At 40.3% G+C, this 15,057-nt stretch overlaps 1 protein-coding gene across 1 annotated transcript; it reads left to right on the forward strand.

Annotated features, from left to right (window-relative positions):
* Nucleotides 1–457: 457 nt before the first annotated feature.
* STAR (steroidogenic acute regulatory protein) lies at nt 458–13,372 on the forward strand. The gene is made up of 7 exons (XM_075346375.1): nt 458–727; nt 4,397–4,510; nt 4,591–4,718; nt 5,887–6,045; nt 9,264–9,448; nt 10,060–10,153; nt 11,745–13,372. Exons 1-7 carry the CDS (start codon nt 664–666, stop codon nt 11,856–11,858), a joined length of 858 nt encoding a protein of 285 aa, XP_075202490.1. The 5' UTR covers nt 458–663; the 3' UTR covers nt 11,859–13,372.
* Nucleotides 13,373–15,057: the final 1,685 nt, after the last annotated feature.

Raw genomic sequence — 15,057 nt, forward strand, 5'->3', positions numbered from 1 at the left:
TACCACACATTGACGTGAGGTGAACTTTTGGGTCATCAAGATGGTGTAATGGGGACCTACAAAGATCTGGGAAGGATAAAAATTCTTCTGGCTAAACACTGGGTAGCTGACCATACAAGTGGTCTCCTTTTGGGAAGTATACCCAAAGAGCGAAAGTAGGATAAGGTTCTACACCTTGACCAGACGGTTGCATGTTGTTAAACAATTTTATCCTCTATTTCAGATATCGCACATTGGGTTAATGGCCCAGTGATAGTTGCTTCATCTTTGCCTTGATGTGTTGGATCAGGGCTTAATCATCGCTGACATACTTGTCAGTCCTCGTCCTTGCTCCCGCTGGCCTCCAGTAAATGATGTTGTGTTCTTATCTGAGTCATTACGGCAGAGCATCCTTCAGACGAGAGGATTTAAATAGAGTTCTGAATCCTGCCCTGCAATACATATCAGATATACAAAGAGCAAAGACATCTACCAAGCCAAGCTGATTACTGGTCATAGAGAACCTGCCCACCTTTGGACTAACAATAGAAGTTGACCATCTTGATCATCGATTCCATTCAATCTTGACTTTCAATTTACCATTTCAAGTATAGAAAAGCTCATCAGCTACAGAACCTAGAGAGAATTCCGATATTGACCTACAACCCAATTCTCATCTAAGATATGTTACCTGCCACCTTCAAGCTCTGTGCCGGGATATCATACAGACATCTTCGTAACATGACAGGTAAGCCATCACACTATTCTTTGGCTCACGTCAAGACAATGTATGAATTTTCACAAATCTACATTTGAAGGTTTGGTGTTCCGGGGTGCATCACATGAAAGCCTATTGCAATAAATTTTAATTAGTAACATAATTAGGGAGGATAGTGGTAATGTAAAAGAACCAAGGCACAGAAGATACTAACCAGTCGCAACCACTCAAATGTTCACACCGTGTCCATCATATTATCTTTTTAGAAGTGTTTTTGGAACAACCACGTGGTATTGGTTGTGTAGAAAATGTTATGTCTTCACAATTGAGAGATTTAGAGAGTACTTTGTAGTTAGAAAAAATAAATCAGGGTGTTACCCAAGATGAACTGACATCTAGTTAATACGAAAAATCTAGGCTTCTGTAAGCCCCATTAAGATTATTGGCACATGTGCAACCTTTTCTGCAAATCTGCCATATGTGAATATACCCTAACATTCTCCTTAGAAGGCATCAACAACCTTGTGTATAATACAATGAAACCTCTTTGACATACCCCCCCCAATTGGGATATCTTCTAGAAGGGTGGTCCTCTCCAAAAAAGGCCAATATATTGGAAATAGGATTGAAGGAAATGAAAAGGTCACAAAAAATCTATATAAAAGGTGTGCACTGTATATTAACTTGCTGCTTGGATTTTTCAATCTACAACCAGCCTCTTCAGACAAGGAGGACAGTAACTCTTGTGGAACCTACTGGAGTAGTAATCCTAAAACTCAATATTGACCCTTTGCTATACCTTGCCACATGACTTAGCATAAGAAGCCAATCCAGACACTCCATTTGCAGACACCTGTTTCAGGGTGTTTGCTTCTCATCAGTGCAAAGCAGGTGATCTGGTTTGGTTGGGTGAGAGGCCTCTGACAGGGGATCTAATCTACAGCGTGTCAACTGATGGTGTGGATTGTGGTTGCATTTCATAGATAGTCCCAAAAAAATTGAGGGCAGAAATGCTCCTTATTTGGGAAATGTTTTTAAGAGTTTTTTTACTTTCTTGAAGCTTTTTTGGCAGCCTTTTGAGAAGTAGTACTTCTTATTTTTCTTCAAAACTTGAAAAGGGGAAAAAAAAAAATATTTAAAAACCAACCAAGTGGTTTTACAATAGAAAGTGTTTCACTTGTTTTTGTATTAGTGATTTTTGAAGTGGATCTGCTCCAATTAATTCCTAGAAAAAAAACAAACCCTGTGTGTACATAGCCCAATGCATGCCAATGTCATATTGCTGTGACTGCACCTGCAACCCATATAGTCACATTTCTGTCATGGTGGGTCTCTAAAGCTATGTGCACAAGGAGATTTTTAGTAGTTTTTTTTGGCACTGGACGGCTGCAAAAAATAACCAAAAAAACTCAATCAAAAAAATAAAAAAAGTAGATTAAAAAAATATGCTTGAAATACTACCTATTCATTACAGTTCTACAACCACTCTGCTTGTCATAAGTTCAGTGTTTTGACCAATTTTTTTCCACTTCAGGTCTCAAAAAATGCCTGGTGGGGGAAAAAAGCACACCCCTTCTTTGATGCTACTTCTGATTGAATCTGGAATAACTTCTGTACTTTATTGGGATTCATAAAAAGCCGATGATTCCCATACATTCATCTTACTCTCGTATCCCATGTCACTTGGTCTGGTTATAGGCTTCCTCAGGCCCTAAATACCTGTATCAGCGGGATAGAGCCTTTTTTTTAACCCAAAATTCCTCTATTCCTGTGCATAGTGTATTCTAAACAGCTTTATGGTTTCAACAAACATCAATTCTGACCCATTATTTCCAATATTATCTTTCTGGTCTTATGCTAGTAAGGCATTTGCAGCCACAGCAGTTTTTTTTAGGGTATGTTCACACGGTGTTTCTTCTACGTGGATTTTGAAGTGGACTGGCTTGAAAATCCATGTCCAAAACTCTATGTGATCATACCTCTAGGTCGCCGTTGACATATTGAGTATTTGGTGAGTTTTTTACCTCAGTATTTGTAGCCAAACCTAGGAGTCGGTAAAAAATCTACAAGTGGTGCCTTTGTTTCTATTATACTTTTTCTCTGATTGTTCCACTCCTGGTTTTGGCTTAGGCCACGTTCACAGATTGAGTATTTGGTGAGTTTTTCCCTCAGTATTTGTAGCCAAAACCAGGAGTGGGAGATAAATACAGCAGTGGTGCCCATGCTTCTATTATACTTTTCCTCTGATTGTTCCTCTCCTGGTTTTGGCTACAAATACTGAGGTAAAAAACTCCCCAAAAACTGAGGTAAAAAAACTCCCCAAATACTAAGGAAAAAAACTCACTAAATACTCAATGTGTGAGCACTGTGACCTAAAATTGTTTAAATTCTTGGATTAGGCCACATGCACACATTGAGTATTTGGTGAGTTTTTTACCTCAGAACTTGTAAATCATAACCAGGAGTGGAACAATCAGAGGAAAAGTATAGTAGAAACACAGGCACCATTGCTGTATTTATCACCCACTCCTGGCTTTGGCTACAAATACTGAGGTAAAAAACTCCCCAAATACTCAATGTATGAATATGGCCTCAGACTTTGACAGCATTACCCCATTTTTTAGTCAAAATTTGACGGCTATTATTAACCCATGAGGGTTTCATGAATTTGTGTTGTTTGGCATTGATAGTGTACCACACAGCCAAAAATAAGAGTGTTTATATGGGCACATTGAGTATTTTTTTGCCGAAATTTCTGCATCTCTTGGCTGGAAAAACATAGCAAAAGCGCGCATTTTTTGCTGTGTTTTTACAGTGTTTTGATGCAGTTTTTGAATGCATTTTTCATTGTTTTCAATGATGAAAAGCCCAGGTAAAAAAATGCTGAATTGACATGCTGCAAATTATTTTCTGCATCAAATCTGCTAGGAAAAACCCCTCAATATCTGCACTACACTGAATGGCATGGATATATATAGTTGATTTTTTTTTTACTTATTTTTTTATCCATGTAGGTGAAAAACATAAAAAAAAAAATATATGTTCCACCTGTAATTAGTAGCTACCAGCAGTATTTACAACAGTGGATCCTTGACCCACTTGGTGAAACAACCATCAGCTATTCACTATTAATAGCGGATAGAAAAAACAAACAGATTTCTGAGTCCTGATTAACTTTTGAAGGTCATATTCACAAGGTGTAGTGATATTATGGTTACTGTCATGATTTTCTAAAATCCTGCAAAACATTGCATCGTTGCCACTAATTTCCAAAATTCAAGGCAAAAAAAACATGATATGATGGCACATTGTGAATAAACTCTAATCTACATCCATCATGGTTTTCATGTCCCAATTTTCATCACGTCTATCTAACACATTATATACAAAGAGGAAAATCTGATATTTATGGTTCTGCCCATTCATCTATAGGTCATTGCTTTGGGCTGAGAACTCACAACGGTCTGAAGGCTACAATTCAGGTTGAGATTGGGAAAAAGTAAGGGTAAAAAAAGTTCCAAACAAAGAATTGGCCATGCTTTTCTGCTTCCAAAAACAAGTTTGTTGCCTCTTTTCCTTGTATAGACCTATCTATGTTGATGACTTCTCAGATTGATACTATTGCATCTTAGATAATACTAACCCTCCTTTTGTAGAATAGCTCACAATGGTTAATAGTATATATTTTTATTTTTCTAGGTCTCAGGAGAACGGCTGCTGTTGCTCTTTCACATGAATTGGAAAAATTGGCTTTAGTTGGACCGGGACCCAGTCGATGGATAAATCAAGTTAGAAGGCGAAGTTCTCTACTGAGTAAGTCAAATGTTTTAACCCAAAAAAATAGTCTAATCCAAGGATGGCAGTTGTTTATTGCTCACAAATCATTTCCTTAGGCTCCAGACTTGATGAGAAACCCTACAATGAAGTTGAGATGTCATACATCAATCAAGGAGAAGAAGCCATGAAGAAGTCAATGAGCATCCTGGGAGAACATGATGGATGGAAAGTGGAGATTGTGGCGGTAAGATCTGTTACACCTTATATCAGGGTTGGATAATGACATACCGTCGTACTTTACAGTTAATATTTCTTAATATACATGAACAAGAAGAACATTGGTTCTCATCAGGGCACATGTTTTTGGTTTCCATTTGTTAGAACTGTATTCACTATTTTGACTTTAGACTCCTTTCCGAAGTTAACCCAGTCCCCCGCCGGTATTCATTTCTGCAGCAATGATGCAGGGACAATGTAACCTTTGCAGCCAATCAGTATTTGAGCTGGGTCACCATTGTGACCAGTGATTGGCTGAAAAGTAATTGCCTGGGTGTGTATGAGGAACTAGGAAGTAGAGTCCATAGGGTGACACAGGAAGCAAAGGAACGGGGGCAGAGAGGTGACAGTTGAGGGGAATATTGCTTCTTTTATTAGCCTTTATAAAATGTTAAAGAGGACAACCCCTTTAAGGATCCTTACCATACTGTTATATAATTTGGCCATATGCTTGAACACTTACTATTTGAAGATTTTTTTTCCCACTCAGTGGCCAACATTTTCTCATTTGTTAAATTTTCTGGGTAACCTTCAAGAAACGTAAACCATTAATTTAATCAATTATTCAATCTGAGACTCCCCATTTGGCCAAGCTTTTTTTTTTTTATTTCAAAAATGATAGAAGGCTGCTAGATACCTAGCATGGTTTATTTCCCAAGGAAAGTCGTGATTGAAAAGCAAACTTCCAATTTACAGGCGGCCATACACATTTGACTAAAGTTGCTCAAACCCTCTGATTCTTGTGGGAGCAGCCAACCATCCATGTATTAGATGTTCTGCTGATGTGTGCTCGGCCTAATGCCTTGTTCTAAAGAACGAAAAGCCACCTTCAGAGGTGTTCTTCACAGAAGCTAATTTCTGCTTTCCTATTAAAAATACATGCACTCTCGGCTAAATCGAGCGTGCATGTGTACGGGTGGGAGGAGAGAAATGAGTGTTCGGCAAGAGCTAATAAAGGTGTAGTCCACCTTTAAAATTAATTTAAGGTCTAATACAGATCTGAACAAGACCAAGATTGAAATACAAATATACCATTATAGACAAGAAGCCAATTCCACAATGAGCTCTGTAAAATTATAATAATAATAATAATAATAATAATAATAATAATAAAAAAAGTTTTTTAACCTATAAAGGAAAATGGAGATAAGGTTCTGAGTAAAGTTCTCCCAGACATCGGAAAGGTCTTCAAGCTGGAAGCAGTAGTGGAGAGGCCGCTGGACAGCGTGTATGGAGAACTGGTGGATAATATGGAGAAGATGGGAGAATGGAATCCTAATGTTAAAGAAGTTAAGGTAGGAAAAATGTTCTAATTGGGGTGAAATAACCACATATGTACCTTACTATATAAAAATGTCACAGTATCGAAATAATCAGAGGCTGGCCAGTGTCGAAATCTTTGAAGAACATGGTTGTGACAGCCATAATTTACCATGTAAGTCTCTACCTTAATCATTAGATGGGAGGCCATGGTAGTATATTCTGGTTTTCTCAACAACAAAAATAACTTGTTGAATTTAAAGGTTTATTCCCATCTTCATATATGGGTATTGTTGGATAGAGCTTGGAAAACAAGAACTTTGGCAATATCCCGTTCTTGAGATATGAACACTTTTTTTGTATACAGCTCATTGCTGTCCACCGCCGCTGTTTAGCAGGGGTGGGCGGAATGCACAGTGCTTGCAAGATCTTTTCAATTAGGCTGGCAAGCACTTTTTTTTAAGCTGTCTGGGATCATTAGAGTGCAGTGTTACCTACTAATCCTGGAGACCTTGAGTGCAGTGCTTACAAGCTGGACAGCAGCTGTGATCGGTCTCCTAGGCAATGAGTCATAAACAAAAGAAAAAAGGGTTACTACCTCAGAAACAAGCACTATCCAACAACACTCATCTATGTAAATTGGAATAACCTTTTATGGCCCCTAGACACATTGGATAATAGTTGTCCGAATCGACCGATTTTGGCTTGATTAGTTGACCATCTGATGTGCAGGGGAGCATCCCGACTGTGGCTCAGTTATTGCAAAGAACATAAGGATCGGGCAGTTGGAATGAAATCATCTTCATATTCTTTGTGCCGGATGATTCTGTCCAGGGCTCTCTCATAGGACACTGAGCATTCATTCCTGTGTATGGGGTAGTTAGAAGAGTTAGCTGTTGGCCAACAGTGGGGCTAGTATGTATGGCTAGCTTTACTTTCCTCTTGGTGGACCCCTCTAGACAATTCATGATTATCATCTAGGTTTTGTTAACTGTCTGCCCACATTGTCAAATCCCAAATTTTACAAAGGGTCTCTTGAAAATCAGCTAATTATTCGAAGTTTTGCTACCAGGACCCCCAGTGATCTGCTGTGATATATGGGACAACCTAGCAATATTGATGTCCATACAGTAGATATGTCTTCTAATGTGGCCAACCAATTTCGACCATCGGTGGCTGTTTTGGTGAAACAAATTTTGACTGACAGATGAATGTTATTGTTCAAAACGCCAGTCGAACACGTTGGATATTTTTGTAATGTGTAATGTGTACATCATCAGTGGGAGAAATCCAATTTTGGACCATGCAGTCCAAGATGTATTTTGGGCCATCGACAAATGACTGATTCATCAGCTAATGTGTATGAAGGCCTTTAGAATTTAATCTCAGCAGCGCCAACATAAGGCAAATTAGGTATTATATGGTGACCATTTATATCATTGGGATATCCGAGTAATGCAGGACTGGTCTTCAAACCCCTGTCCATGCTAAGGGAAGAAGATCCTGACCAGGGGACCCCATTGATAACTCAGTCTGCCCTAATAGGGTATATGTAATTGGATTTTTGGGGGACTTTATGACAGATTTTGAAAGTTTTGCCACATACAGACTAGGATGAATAGTTTAGACATGAATCCCAAGACTTTCTTTTTATGGTTCTGGTTCCCTTTATTAAATATATACTGTATATGCCAAAACATAGAACGTCTCTTGGTTATCAAAATTCCTCTAAATCTCCAAATTCCTGAACATCCTGTGACTTATTTAGGCTCTTATCATAATTACTCTACCTCCCAACCTACTCAGATTTTTGCTACTGTTTTTCTGGCATGAAGAGGTCTCTTATCATGGATTTCCTTGGTCTATAATCACAATATCCTTGGGGTCTGCAGTGAAAACACATTCCTGCTGTCTGCAGTTCCCTAATCTCGGTCAGTTATTATTATATGGGCACTCATGGCTTCTTCACTGAAGCTTATTTGGGATTCATAAAATTAAGCACGTGCTACGAGGTGGTGAATGGGAAAAGATTTTGTAACAAAATTAAACATGTTTATTTATCCAGTCCTACTACCTGAAAATATTGAGTTAATGGGGTATTCCGGTCAGAAGCTTCGCTCGCCCAGCTACTGGATAGGAGATAAATACTAAATGGGTGGGGTTCTGACTACTTGAATAGGGGACCCACAAGGTGCCATTGAAAGGAGCTATGATGGAGCCAAGACAATCTGTGCCATCTTACACGTTAGATAACTGCCACCAGTGCACTTTTTCAGCCAACAATTCTCTTTCCTGACCCCCCCAATACACAAACACACTTGACTTGGGTGCACGTTGATGTGTTCTTTATGGGGGGAGTGGAGTAAGCAGCTGTCAAACTCATCTGGCAACTGGACAAAAGAATCAGACAATTAAATGAAAACCTCCAGCATAATTTTCCCCCCCAACATCATCTATTAGGGACAGTCAGCAGGCCGCTGTAGACATTAGGTGGTTGAGCAATCCTGCCAAATTGGTTAGTTCCAACAACTTTTATCTAATGCGTAAATTCTGAAGTTCCCTATACACATTAGACTAAGGACGGCCATTGCCGTTAATATCGACGGGTTTGGCCAACAGTCTAATTTTTCATGGGGGCACCCAGGAGCTTGTCTTTGGGGGAGATGTTGATTGCGCATGTCTGATTTTGGACTGACGATCACATTGGTCTTCCGGACATAAGCCATCACCAGATTTGTCTTGTCATGGCTTTCTCCGAGAACCTTTTCTACCCATTTTTGGTTTTGGCTTACAAATACTGAGGTAAATACCTCATGAAATATTCAACGTGTGCACATGGCCTAAAAGAATTGAGTGGTTCATTCTTCACGCGGCTTCCCCTCTTCTTTCTCCTTACACTGGCTTACTGACACTGGGGGGAGAGATCCTGCTCCCCTTCCTCTGTGTGTTCTAGCTACTGCTTTACACTTACTAGATTTTTGGGGGACTTTGAAAGTTTTTAAATATTTAAAAAAAAAAATTCTAGACAATAATGGGAAACTACGGACTTCAGGAAGGTGAAGAAAGTGGAAGTATCCACATACCGTCCAGTGCCACCCTTGTTTATTGATTGTGTCAGATACTGTAACTTAATGTAGTAGGTGGGGCTGGGATACAATACCAGACGTAGTCCATGCACATTTTGATCCTATGGAGTAGGGGAAGACCAGTGTAGTATTACGGTACGTACATCATAATGTTCTCTTTAATGTAGATTCTGCAGAAGATTGGAAAGGACACAGTAATAACGCATGAAAAAGCAGCAGAAACACCTGGGAATATTGTAGGCGCTCGGGATTTTGTGAGTGTGCGATGCAGTAAGAGGAGAGGATCCACCTGTATTCTAGCCGGAATGTCAACAAGATTTGGTGGAATGCCAGAACAGAAAGGATATGTAAGGTATGAAGGATTCCAATTATAAAAAGGAACTACTGATTAGCGATCAGTGAACACTACCATGCTTGGTACTCGTAACTAGTGATGAGCGGGCACTACCATGCTCAGGTGCTCAGTACTTGTAGCTAGTGATGAGTGGACACGACCATGCTCGGTACTTGTAACTAGTGATGAGCGAGCACTACCATGCTCATGTGCTCGGTACTCGTAACTAGTGAGGAGTGAACACTACCATGCTTGGTACTCGTAACTAGTGATGAGTAAGCACTACCATGCTCTGGTGCTCGGTACTCGTAACTAGTGACCAGCGAGGATAACCATGCTCAGGTGCTTTGTACTCGTAACGAGCAGCTGGATGCCCAGTTGGGCTTGACTCATTTACTGGGTATAATAGAAGTCAACAGGGAATTTGAGCATTTTTCCAAAATCTCTTGGAAATATGATTGAGTTCCCCATTATACTAAGCACGTCAGTCGAGCACGTCAAAGCATCCAACTGCTCGTTATGAGTACCGAACACCCGAGCATGGTAATGCTCATCACTAGTACTGATGTGTGTCCTGATCTTCAGCATGATGACTAATAAAACCAAAAAATAAATATTCTTCTTTCCAGGGCAGAGAACGGCCCAACATGTATGGTTCTTCACCCAGTGCTTGAAGATCCCTCAAAAACCAAACTAACTTGGCTTCTAAGCATTGATCTAAAGGTAAGCACATTTATCACATTCACAACCAATTCCTATTATAGGTCACTTAGAGCCTTGGGAATTAATTAAAAGGGTTGTCCTACTAGATACACGGTTGTTGTAATGTCTGATGATAGATGAAACTTAATATACTTTACATACAGATGGTAGTGAGACTCCTCTTGGTCCCTTCATTGGGGACGTGCTTCAAGGGGACTATCTATCTGGCTCATTACATATGACATATAGATAATCCAGCCCTCTTATGTGTCTCAATAGAAGGGGACTGACTTAGCTATTGAAACAAGCAAGACAGACCACCACTTTCTACCAGTGCTGAACATTATATTAGTCCGTTTTCATATATTTTTTACTTGCAAACACAATAAAACAACTTTTCATCCATCAGGACAACTCCTTTAAATTTCTAGCGGTACAAAGATATACAATCTTTTCTTCAAAGTTGTGTGTGACCGATACTAGAGAAGGGGTCCCCAACCTATGATTCGGGAGCCAAATGTGGCTTACGGGCATGGGATATGCAGCTCACATCTGGATCCATTAGCACCAGGTCTTGCAAACAGCTATGAAGATCAGGTCTCCAGGTGGTGATGTTTGTGAGTAGTCCTCACAGAGGAGCTAAACTGAATGGGGTAGAGTAGAAATTCTCAGCTCTTGGAATATTGCCTAAATGTGATTTTTGTGGAAAAGCTTGGCTGTAATTATACCGATAATGGGGGCTCCAGGTGTCACTACTGTGAGGGGGCCGGAGAGTAATGTGGCTTTCGACCCTCTCGCTGAGCAAAATGTGGTTCTCAACATCAGAAAGGTTGGGGATCTCTGTACTAGAGTCTCCAAAAAATTGGCACTCTTGTCAACATCTTAAAAAACACTCCAGGTGCACCAGTATTACCATGACATGCAGTGCCTACACAATATCGCTATACAACATCGTCACATAACAACGCAGCTCACTCAGTATGCTTATATAATGCTAGCCATAGCTACTTCCACAGCCATAACACTAGCCATATTGAACACATGAAAGTCCTCTTTTTTCAGAAACTCTCTTGCACCTCTTCCGATTCCCATTTAGTGGATCCGTCGGGGCTTCCTTTCAAACCCCTGCAAAACGGGGTTCGGATGTATGCGCCGACGGGCCATTGACAATAATGGTGCAGACGGAGTCACCGTGTGCTCTGTCATGCACCATTTTCGGAAGTATATGCCTATTGGACACGGGCACCAGATGCAGTCTACTACGTCTGGGTGTCCGAGTCCAGTAAGCTTATACTCCCGAAAATGGTACACAACAAAGCACACGGTGACTCCATCTGCAGCATTATAGTCAATGGCCCTGTTGGCGCATACATCTGAAATTCGTTTTGTGGGGGGGTCGGACGGAAGCCCGGACAGGACCACTGAACAGGGAGAGAAACGCAGTGTGAAAGCAGCCTTAGGGTTGTTTATTGACAAGGTTGGCACACAGTGGTATAGTTCTTTGCTTTTTCTATACATAACCGGTGGTCCCTCCCTGTAGTCAATATAGCTTTTTTTGGTGCCATTTGTATTCTTTGCATCATAGTAATCAATTCTCTTCTCTCTTATCCAGGGTTGGCTGCCAAAATCTATTATAAACCAAGTTTTGTCCCAAACACAAGTGGATTTTGCTAAACATCTCCGCAACAGAGTCGCTATGTCCGCTGGTAGTCTATCACTCTGCTAACCCTTCCCCCTTCTGGTCCCATTCCTTCTGCTGAATTCAGACTTTATTAAGTAATAGCCAAAGTATTTTCAAGACCGGATGGTAATATCAATATAATGATTGATCTATGTATACAGGTGGGCAACTGGGACTTGTGCTGCACCGTCCATAGGAGCACCAGCAAGCCACTTTACCTACAGTTGGGTTCAGCCGGGCATATTTCATGGTACGTAGAAGGAGGACTATAATGCCCTGACTGATCACAGTAATCAACGCCTCATTTGTACCCGGCCTTTGGCACAGTGGCTTGTCGGCAACAGGACTAGACACAGGGCTAAGGTAGCAAACAATCCTTTTCCCCGGTGAGAGAAAAATCCTAATTACAGTTTTGATATATATTGGATCAGTCTTGTAGACCTCTTCACCCACCATATTTTAAGGGGAGTTCCACAATCCTATTCCTAAACCATCTTGAACATCACCTCGACCTCTTTGTGCTGGTTGACAAAATCTGTAACTTTGAATTTCACATTTTGTGATTCTTTAATGGAGACCTTTGAGGGTACAGAAGTCTTTGACCAACACTAAAGAGTTTGTAGTGCTTTACTAAGAATTGTTCCCTTTGTTCTTATAACAGGTGGAGCCCCGAAACTCACAAATACCCATCAATGGCATCTTCTAACATTCCCTTATCGCATTATAGAATATAACTAAATTAAGAATTCCTTTTTAAGGAGGTGATGCTTGCAGCAAACAATGGGGGTAGCCTTCTTGTAGGCTAAAGTATTATGCAATCCATTAAAAATGCACTTTTAGGTAGGGCGTACATGTTTGTTCGATTCAACGTGAAATGTGGCTCACAATATACCAGAGGAACAAAATTTTAAATTCAACTTATTTTTTTTTATTTTTTTAGATCTCTCATACAACTTGTGGGTAAATCCTATAGAATTCCTAGAAATCTACAATTGTTTATTGTCGGTTAAGAGTTAATGGGGTTGTCAATTACTAGAAAAACATGGCCGAGACCTTTGCAACCTCTTCTATCTAAAAACCGGGTTGAGCTGCAATACCACACACAACCTGTGGTCAAGTTTAGTGCTGTTTTTGATAGAAAGCAGCCATCTTTTGCTCATCCCGAACCAACTTTTGAAATTGATAGACTAAAAATGAAATGGTCCACCTTTGGTGACATAGGTGAAAGGTTCCTTTTAATTTCATGTAATTTATAGTTAAAGAGGACCAACCACCAGGATTTTCCTATATAAACTAAAGCCAGTGCTATACTGGCGCTATCATGCTGATTCTATACATACCTTTAGTTGTGAGATTGGATGTATAGTTTCTGAAATACAGTCAAGTAAAGTTTGTGAAATCTGCTGTTACATGATTGACAGCAGCTACAGAATATCTAAAAGGTGGGTCAGGTTTTGCTAGTTATTGCCGCCCCTATCTGCCTGTCTGTCCTCCCCATTATTACAGGGGGAGGAGGGAGGGAGGTAAGACAGGGGGTAGAAAGGACAGGCAGGCAGATAGGGGTGGGAATAACTAGCAAAACCCAATCCACCTATTAGATAATCTGTAGCTGCTATCAATCAAGTATTTCACAAAATTTACTTGCCTGTATTTCAAAAAGTATACATCCGATCTCACAACTAAAGTAATGTAGAGAATCCGCATGATAGCGCCAGTATAGCACTGGCTTTAGGTTATATAGAAAAATCCTGGTGGTTGGACCTCTTTAATTTTCTGAATAGTGATGTTCTTTTCTTCCATTTTGACTCCATTTTATGTATATGTAAAAGTTGAAAAAGATCTGTTCTGAATGCGGCTATAAAGATGATTTGATACTTAAATTGTGTGCAAAATGTTCAGAAAACTATTTGGGTTCATGCAGCCATTTACCAGAACTCTAAGCACTTGTGTATTTTTTGATGCAAATTCCTCAATGTGAAGTCTGTATCATGGCAGGACATTTTATTTCTATGGATTAGACTTTAAAGAAAACCTGTCACCCAGTCTAAAGTGTCCTGTTTTTGCTTCCATTTTTATTCATTCTGCCCCTCCCCCCACCCCCTGAGTATTAAGAATAAAATAAGAGCAAAAAATGGACAAGACTGGTGAAGAAAGGTCTTCTCTAAGATCAATATCGAATCACAAAGTGATAGCTGCTGACTCTGCCTATTTAAAGAGTATTTCCCAATTCCTCCCAAAAGAGTCTATGAATTAGAGGCAAGCATAAAGAGGGCCCATATCAAAATGTAAAATAGTTCTCTAGGATATATACAATATAAAATGGCCTTCAACTCCATACCAGAGAGGACAGCATGACCATTTCTTTACTAATACTGCCATTACTGTGGAAAGGGGCTTGTCTTTCTTTGGTTCCGACCAACCAATAACAATGTTAATATGATCAATTGGAGGTAGCCCCACCCCCTAGGAGCTACATTTTTTTGCCTCTATTCAACCATTGTTTTTAGCTACAGTTTTTTCTGGGAAAATTTACCAGTCATTCTAAAAACTAATCCCTTGACAATCAAATCTACCAAGTTAGGTGGCAATTAAGACTAGATGAAAAGGACAGAATAAAGGTAACATTGTATGGCTAGAAGGAAAATGACTTAAAGGGAAGCTGTCAGCAGATTTGGGGCCTATAAGCTGCGGCCACCACCACTAGTAGGCTCTTATATACGGCATTCTAACATCCTGTATATAAGAGCCCAGGCCGCTGTGTAGAATGTAAAAATCATTTTATAATACTTAACTAAATGGTCGCTGCGGTGGAGTTGGGCCATATGGGCATCTCCTTTCTCTGGTGCCGGCGCCTCCTCTTTCGGCCATCTTCGTCCTCCTTCCGAAGCCTGTGTGCACGACGCATCCTACGTCATACACACTTGCCGGTCCCGCTCAGGCGCACTACAATACTTTGATCTGCCCTGCTCAGGGCAGATCAAAGTGCGCCTGCTCAGGACCTCAATGTCGGCGAGTGTGGATGACGTAGGACAAGTCCTGCACCCAGGCTTCAGAAGAAGGAGAACAAAGATGGTCGAAAGAGGAGACACCGGCACGGGAGAATGGAGACGCCCATATGACCCAACTCGACTGCAGCGGCTGTTTAGGTCAGAATTATAAAGTGATTTTTATGTTCTACACAGCGGTCTGGGCTCATATATACAGCATGTTAGAATGTTGTATATAAGAGCCCGGTGGTGGTGGC

This window comes from Anomaloglossus baeobatrachus, chromosome 4 (genome assembly GCF_048569485.1).
Source record: "Anomaloglossus baeobatrachus isolate aAnoBae1 chromosome 4, aAnoBae1.hap1, whole genome shotgun sequence".
In the NCBI taxonomy this organism is placed as follows: domain Eukaryota; kingdom Metazoa; phylum Chordata; class Amphibia; order Anura; family Aromobatidae; genus Anomaloglossus; species Anomaloglossus baeobatrachus.